Genomic DNA, 8,915 nt, shown 5'->3' with positions numbered 1-8,915 from the left:
CACTTCTGGTAACATATGGGTGTGGCCTAATGTGCTAATGAGCTGTGCTGTCAGGGGTGTGGCCCAATATGCTAATGAGTTCCTGCTGTTGGGTGTGACTTATTATGCTAATGAGTTCCTGCTGGGCTTTTTCTACAAAAAGAGCCCTGGAAATATTGTTCTTGACATTTTGTAAAGAGTGAGAAGACAGTCTAGTGGGAGACACCTACTTTCCCACTTCCTCTATCCTACAATTCCACCAGACTTAACCACGTATTCCAAGTTGCACTTTGTTTGCAAGCCTAAGAAAATGTGTGCGTGTCTAAGCTCCACTTGAGAGCCACTGAAAGCAAACCTTAACAAGGAGCAACTGATACAATGAAGTGTCAACATGACAGACCTAAGACAAAGAAGGCAAAACTGGTCTACATCAGGTGACTTTATTAAGAAGTAATTATTTGATATAAAATGTGACCAAGTACAATTCTGAGTATGAATTTCAATAAAAACATACCTAACAAAAGGAGAAGCATCAGATTTAGGCTTCAAATCCCAATAAAGGAAGTCCAAATGGGATGAAGATTGATTCTGCAGCATACATTGCTGGCTAATTTCACTGAGTACAACCCCCACCAACATGTTCTCCTGCACAAGCCTCACAGAAATGAAAAGGAGTTGTGCAAAAGCAGAGCAGCAAAATTGTACCCTAAGTGAGTAAGATGACGACTCCAGCGGACAAACCCAGGGATACAAAACCTAAAAGTTTCAATTTGTACAGCACAGAATGGCCTGAGGGCAGTCACCCATATGACAGCATAAAAAGCTGCCCTATACCAAGTCAGACCAATGGTCCACCTAGCTTAGTATTGTCTGTTCTGAATGGCAGCACACCTCCAAGGTCTCAAGCAGAGGACAAACCTTTCCCGGCATCTTCTACCCAAGTTCCTTTAACAGGAGATGCCAGGAATTGAACCTGGGACCTCCTGCATGGAAAAGCAAGTGCCTACAATGAAGCCAAAGGTCCTCTTATGAGCTAAACAAGATGGAAAGTTACACCATTTATAAAAACTGAAGCTATTAATTGAATGTTTCAGCTAAGGAAAACTGGAACCTGAGCTGGAAAATTCATACTTTACAACCTTCAGCTGTAGTAAGATTGCAAAGACTCTTTCAAATGCCCCCAAAAGTGCAAATCAGAAATATCATTATGCTTGTAAAACCTGTGCTCAAGCTTTTGTTTCTTAGATTTGTTGCTTTTAAAATTTCAGATAGTTTAAAAAGTAAGAATGTCTTTTATCTTAAAGTGACCTGCAAAAACTAACCATAGTGGTCAACAAGACCATCAGAACTTTGGACACTTCCTTGAATTATAGCAGGCATTGCTTTCGTTTGTTTCTGTTTTGAACTATCAGTAATGTAACTCAAATGATTCCAGAAATGTTACGATACTATCAATGTTTAAACAAAACGGTAGCTACTCAGTATCCAGGAGCCAATTCATGCTTGCAATGGCACCAGTGCTGCAAGAGATCACAGCTGTTAGCTATGGCAAACATGTAACATATGGAGAGGAGGATGTACAACACACAGTGGCCCCACAGCAAAGCATCAAACCTATCTGAGGGACACAATACATTTGCCATTGGGGATGTACAACTGGATCTTTGGACATGGAATGCAGCTGAAAAAGCAGCTGGGGGGAACCCCCAGTATAGATTGGGCTGAGATGCTGGGAAGATGTTTTCAGTAACGGCCTGTCCCCACACATCAGCTTCCTGATAGAAAATCCTAAGGAGGGGGGAGCAAGAGGGAGAGAAAACACAAGACAGCACAAGAGCAAAAACATAGGCACAATATGCTTACTGATCTTTTCCCCCTACAGTGGCTTTAAGGAAGCCCAGGATGGCCGCCATTTTAGAATGAATTAATCACACACACCCTTTCCCAGCACCACAGCTCAGGTTACTATTAGGGGGCACATAGCTGTTTTTTTGCAGCTGTGTTACACACTGAGGGGTCTGATCATTCATCAGCATTGTTACAAATACATCATCACACATTTCCTGCTTTTAATGCTTACCACAGCAAAAGCCCATATGCATGTTATGGCACAAAGTGTAAAACAGCTCCCAGAAGCCACATTTTCTTTGAGTTCTCTTTACTGCTTTCCCCACATCCTATAACTTTCTATTACAACATATCTACCCTTGTTTAGAAGAAAAGTTAAGATTTAGAACTAGACTCTGATATATGAGCTAACTTTACCAACACTATTATTTGCCTGCAGGTTATATAAGACAGTAACTGACTGGATAAACAGATTAAAAAAGAGTAGTGTAAGACATTACTTATACAGAAACATCCTCATTCTTTAGATTTTCAGATCGCCATTGACAGAGCCCTTATGCTGTCACACAGTGGAAAACTTACAGTTGTTATGGCCTATCTGGAGAAAGCTGGTAGTAACTGACATTAGAACTGTGTGGAACTATTAAAATGCAGAGAAAAAATGTAAATGTGTGTGTGTGTGGGGGGGGTTAACCAATCTGAGGTTGCTGGGTCCTCCTTAAGGATTCAAGGGACCAGTATTCTGAAAATCCAGTTCTTGAGGTTAAGAAGATCAGTCAGCTACTGGATTGGACAGATCACCATTTGTGCACTACTGGGAATTAAGGCTTAAAGGTAAAGGGGGCAGAGCAGAGGCAGGATAGAAACCACAATGCACTTCTGAAATGGCAATCCAGCCGACATAACTTTTCTATTCATGTGTTTCAGCATTAGACAAGAATGAGGCCTGGTCTACAGAGGAGGCAAACTAAGGTGGTAGAATCCCAAGGTGGTATGATGAACTCGACCAACTCAAGCTGCAAGTGGGCAACACTATTTTTAAAAACTATTTTTAAAAAGCAGTAAGCCCCCCTGAAAATATAAACCTGCCAAAACAGGTAGGCTATGAGACACCTGGAAGTTCTATTCCCATGAAGGGAAGTAGCACCAGAAGTTATATAATCCTGTCCCGAAAAGAAACCATTTTTATTAAAGAAGTTTTTAGAAAGTGTTCCCATAATGCTTCAATGTAAATAAAGTACACTGATATAATAACAGAGGGCGATCTACACCCCTATAGATTGGTACAGTCATCACTTGAGGTACTCTTCTCCACAAAAGTTACTTTTATCAAGCAATTTTAGCCTGTAAATGACTGGCTGCATCCCATATGTCTTTATTTTCTCCCTTGACCCCAACCCTGGCTTTAGTTTCAGGGAATTATTCAAGTGCAGCTACAGTACTGCTTTGAATATCCCCCTTTGGCAAAGTCTTCCCATTTCAAAAATATCCCCACTGCCAAATATCCCACAGACGAATCAGCTGCAATAGAAATAAGCCAAACTAAACGTACCAATACAAAAATATTTTCTTTTAAAAACTGCAGCCTTATTATCTTTATGATTTATTTCAAAGAGGCATGATGACTTTTGGTATTCTGAATTTTGTGCTTCAATCATTTCTTCACACTTTCCCTCTATTTTGTCATTCCTGGTGTAGCCAGGTCGTCGTTTTCACTGGCATCAGTATGAAAATGGGTGCCTCTGTCAGGAGGCCGTAACGTCTCTCCCAAGCCAGATTCCCCTCCCGGTCCTTAATATATAAGCAATGATCAGGAAATCACTCCTGTCCATCCCATCATGGCTAATCATTTTGCAGGAGGATTGTGAAAATTAAAAAAAACAAAACACCCCACACTAACACTGGACCATTTCAAAATACAAATATCTATCTTGAGTTTACAAAAAGTATTAATACAAAGGTGACATTTAAAAGATCTGGAACATTATGCTTTGTTTTTAAAGAACACATAAAAGCCAGTAACAAAACAAAGGATAGAGGGGAAAGGATGCTCCTTTTAGCTCTCTCCAAAAAATGCACTGAAGTTATTCTGTTCTTCTTTACCAGTTGTCTAGAAAATCAAATCCCGTCTTCAAGATAACATTACCTGTATTGTTCTGGGAAGAGACAAGATTTAGACAAGGTAAATTGTTACAGACATAGAGAGAGAGAGGGATATCAGAATACAACAAAACTATAAATCTATATAATCCGACAGAATTACTGCAAGACACCTTTTCCACTGGGCAAACCTGCCCAGAAGAACCAATGGCAGCATGACCATGCTCTTGTACAAAATGTCTGGGAGACTTTCCAGGTCAACTATGCCCATGCAGTCTTCCTTTCTTTCCCATCTTCCTTCTGAACTTAGTTTTTAATATGAACAGCCATACTCATTCCTACCTTGAGAATAAAACCAGATTAAGACATTCTTCCTAGCTATGTACCTGTCAAGAGGGCCCATTAACTGCAGGGATCCTTGGGAGGGCACAATGTATTCCTGGGTACACAAACACACTGAGCACCAGCTGCAGCTCTTCTCAGTAAGGAATCTACACGTACAATCAGTGGGACAACCAAGAATTCAACTCCGATGTTAAAAATTAGCATACAGTGTCCAACAAGGAGGAAACTGATATTTACTTTTTGGGTTCCTAACACATTTGTTTATTACACTTATATCCCAAGGACCCTTAGGATGGCGTTCAGAGGATTCCAAGCAGGCCTCCCATCCAGGCAGTGACCAGACTCAGGGCCAAATTAGACTTGCCTAAAGAGCTGAGTTTAGGTTCCCTGTATCCAACCTGGGTTCCCTGCAGCCACAAAGCAGCAGCAGGAGAGGGCTTTTAGACAAAATAAAGGAGAGCCCATTTGGGCTCATAATACCACCACGGGGTGGGGGGGTGGAAGAACTAATTTCCTGGAGGAGTTGGCATAACACTTTCCTCTGAGCCATTTTGCTGCACTGAAACAACACACCAAGGGGAGTATTTCCGCATTTTTGCTGCTCAGAGAAGGGAAGGCAGGAGCCCTTCCTCCCGCTCCCCCCCAGTCTAATGAGCCGAAACTTTTATTTTTTCAAAGCCTTCTCCCTCAGCTGCTTTGTGGTTGTAGGGAACACAGAATCACCTCTTTAAAAACAAACACCTCTTGTTTGGCCCCCAGGCCTGCTTAGCTTCAGCAAGGTGGCTGTAGCAGATGCTTTCCAGCTATACCCTCTTCCACATTCCCACTGGTTACCATATGTGGACCATACCACTCACTGCCATGTTGCCACCAACTGCAGCCCTCTGGCACCCCAAGAGGAGTGAATAGCAGACATTTTCTCACGTGGTGGCCTGGTGGACATACTCCTGATTTTTGAAAAAAGCTTCTCTGTCCAATTGCCTACTGGAAATTCTTTCATGCAACAGACATCCAGTGAAATGTCATTTATTCATGCAATGTAATCCCATATTGAGTGAATCCTCACCCCTTTATATATCAGATACACACACAGGCCCCGGTCAAAAGGGCCGGATAATGCGGGGGGGGGGCTATTTGCGCCGTCGCAGTTTGATCCGCGATTAAGCGATCAGACGCGACGGCAGTGCAGCGGGGTTTCAGCAGTCAGCGCCCACGGCAAAGACGATGGCTGGAGGGACAAGCCGCGTGCCGGCGCAATCGCACCAACCAAGTCCGTCAGCAGCCCGCGGCAAACTGGTTGCTGGTACTTCTTAGCAGGTATTTTTTAACTGCGGGTTTTCGGCAGGAAGCCATGGGTGCACTACGCTTGCCAGATGTGGCGGTGTGATCGCGCACGGATAATCCGCCCGGCATCCGTGGCTCTCCCGCGGCAAATTCGCTGTGTGAACGGGGCCACAGGCTGCAATCACACACACTAAATAATCTGCTTTCAGTGCACTTTCCAACTGGATTTTACTGTGTGAACTGGCAAGATCCATTTGGAAAGTGCACTGAAAGTGAATTGAAACTGGATTCTTTAGTGTGTGTGATTGCAGCCACAGACAAGCAAAGAGTTCTGCCCCTGAATATGCAGAGCACCACATCAGAGCCTCTCCTTTCAGGCTTTTCGCAGCTAACACACACAGGCAGCTTCAATTGAAATTAAATAAAATTCTGTTTAAGTAAGAGGGTGCAGGATGCGAGGCAATTTAAACAGGTTACAATATTAAAAATATCCCATATAGGAAATGGTGGTGCATTAGACAAAGGTATTTCTTCAATCTCTGAAATAAGGGCAAAGAGACTCAGTTAGGGTTTAGCATTCCACAGAGCCCCTAATCTTCTTGCATAACTTCATTAAACAGGGGGAGGGGTAGAGGGATTGCACAGCACTCATATATTAGGCAAGGGATAAAACACTGGCCTTTACCTGACCATGTGTCTGCAAGTCTGAAAGGAAACCGCTATCAGTATCTTCACTTCTTGTCCCAGGAGATGACAGTTTTTCCACCGGTTCAGGAAGGGCCTGAGTGGTGCTCACAGCAGGCTGAGGTTTCTCCCATTCCACAGATGTGGGAGTGAGAAAGGGAGTGATCAATTTTTCAGGTTTCATCATGTTAGACTTCTCTGCTTTGGGTGCCTCTTTTGAACCAGATTCTTGCCTGTAATAAGGCTGGAGGTTCTTCTCTCCCTTCTCCATGGATTTGATCTGGCTAGGGGTCAGGGAGCAGAATTCGGACTGTTCCCCTTCAAACTTGGAGCGTTCAGCATTTATCTTCCAGAAAGAGGCCTCGTCATCTTTCCTGGCTGGTATAAACCCATCTGAGATTACTGTTTTACCACCTTGTGAAGGTTTGGGGATCTGGGGGCCTGGAGCTGTTTTGACAGGTTGTTTCTGTTCATTCTGTGATGACACTCCACTCGGTTCTTGTATCGACAGAGAAGCAATACTGAACTCCATCTGACTCTGTGGGGGATTAAAAACAAAGTAACTTCAAATCTCTTCATATGGGCAAAGTAATCAGAACATATCAAAGCAGGGGGCTCTGTAGGATTTCCAGAGATAGCTGCTGATGAGGAGGAACATTTCATGGATTGTGGCCAAGGCCACTGGTGACCAAGGCTTGTGGCATAACAGCTGGGGCAGGGATGTCTAGTTGGCACACAATTTTGATATTTTAGTATAAACAACATCTGTGCCTAGAAAAGGGGAATTTTACAACCTAAATTGTGCAATGCACCTAGATTTGCAATGCAATCGCTTTTGTGGGGCATCACTCATTCTGCTAGTCTTGAGGGCATACTGTGCAATTCAGGGCTCAAGCAAATCTGAACATCAACCTACATTTCAGCATCTTCCTAATAAGGAAGCCATCAAGGAGGTATTGCAATTCTGTCCCTCCTAAACTCGCAAAAAAAAATAATTTAATTTAAAGGAGCTTGAGAGTATTCATGCCACTGATATGTAAAGTCTTAAGCCCAAAAGCATTATCTTGGTAAACATTTAGATCGGCACCACATTTGCCAATATAACAGGGGCGGCCAGGGAAGGGGTGATGGTAGAAAGGCTTGCAGGACTGAATCCCCCCACTCCCCCCCTTTCCCAGAGAGCAGGAGGAAGAGCTGCTAGCACCTCAACCCATCCTCAACAAAAGCCAACTTGCTTAAAGGGGCAGCACTTGCCTTACGATGGCACCAGACAAAGATGACTACTGCCAGTTTTTGTTTCTTAAAAAAACTGCTCCTTTGAAAATGTTTTACTACTGTCGTTGCTACCAAGAGCAGGCTGGTGTGTAGATGTGTGAATCAGCCCAGAGAATGGAGGAAGTCTTGTTTATCCAGTTTCAAACTGGCAAAACCCATACATTTACTTAATTCTGATGAAACTTTGCACTTTTAGTTTATTTGCCATTCCACATCACAACTTATACTTGGTCTAATGGTTTTTGAAGTAGGAATGGTGCCATTTCAGGCACTGAGAAAGGAGGAGGAGATTAGATTTATACCCCGCCCTTCACTACCCAAAGGAGTCTCAGAGCGGCTTACAAACTCCTTTCCCTTCCCCTCCCCACAACAGACATCCTGTGAGGTAGGTGGGGCTGAGAGAGCTCTGACAGAAACTGCTCTTTTTCAAGGACAGCTCTTATCAGAACTACGGCTTGCCCAAGGTCATCCAGCAGGTACAAGTGGAGGAGTGGGGAATCAAACCCGGTTCTCCCAGATTAGAGTCCGCGCACTTAACCACTACACCAGACTGGCCAAATCACTCTCAGTTTGATGTAGTTTCTGTAGCTGATCTGCAAGGATGTGGGTGGGTGGGGGGGCAAGGTGGCTTTGGTCCATAACAACATAAACATCTCCTTTTGCAGTCCAAGTACCCAGGTAATGGTTGACCACTGGGATAGAGCACTTGCTGTCCCATGGTTTTACAGGTTGAGCCAACATAGGGATTTTTATCTCACACCATTCCTCTAAAGGAGAGCCAGTTTGGTGCAGTGGTTAAGTGCGTGGACTCTAATCTGGGAGAACCGGGTTCGATTCCCCACTCCTCCACTTGCACCTGGCTGGATGACCTTGGGCAAGTCGTAGTTCTGATAAGAGCTGTCCTTGAAAAAGAGCAGTTTCTGTCAAGAGCTCTCTCAGCCCCACCTACCTCACAGGATGTCTGTGGTGGGGAGGGAAAGGAGTTTGTAAGCCGCTCTGAGATACCTTTGGGTAGTGAAGGGCGGGATATAAATCCAATCTCTTGTCTTCTTCTTCTTCAAGAGCTCACAGCAACATGTATGGTACTCCCTTACTAATTTTGTCCCCACAACCACCCTGTGAGATAGGCTTGTCACTCTCTCAGTGAAACCTAAGCTCACCTTATTGAGCTGCAGGAATCCAAATCCAGGTCTGACACTCATCCTCAATGAGTTGCCCACCAGGCCCCACAGTGCGTGGCAACAATAGCTGTGGAACCTGCCAGGAAGGGAGGTTAGGACATGGAGGATTCTTTGCCCCAATCAACTGTGCAGTGAGAGAAGGCGCCAGAGCAGGCAGGGCTGGCGCACCTCAATTAGATGTGCAGCTGAGGCAGCATTTTACTCCTTGCCCAGCACCCA

General features: G+C 44.1%; 1 protein-coding gene across 1 annotated transcript in view; it reads right to left on the bottom strand.

The window, feature by feature from the left end:
* Positions 1–415: 415 nt before the first annotated feature.
* The window catches only part of LOC107125782 (chromosome unknown open reading frame, human C1orf198), a 30,341-nt gene continuing 21,841 nt past the window's right edge, over positions 416–8,915 (bottom strand). The window contains exons 3-4 of the mRNA XM_015429245.1: positions 6,242–6,778; positions 416–3,983 (exon numbers count right to left, since the gene is read on the bottom strand). Coding sequence (XP_015284731.1) covers positions 3,927–3,983; positions 6,242–6,778 — 594 coding nt within the window. The 3' untranslated portion in view covers positions 416–3,926. The remainder of the gene's footprint in view (positions 3,984–6,241; positions 6,779–8,915) is intronic.

This window comes from Gekko japonicus, unplaced genomic scaffold (genome assembly GCF_001447785.1).
Source record: "Gekko japonicus isolate JY-2015 unplaced genomic scaffold, Gekko_japonicus_V1.1 scaffold3390, whole genome shotgun sequence".
NCBI classification, from domain to species: Eukaryota; Metazoa; Chordata; class Lepidosauria; order Squamata; family Gekkonidae; genus Gekko; species Gekko japonicus.
The sequence above is the reverse complement of the archived record's forward strand: the minus strand, read 5'-3'. Positions and strand labels throughout refer to the sequence as shown.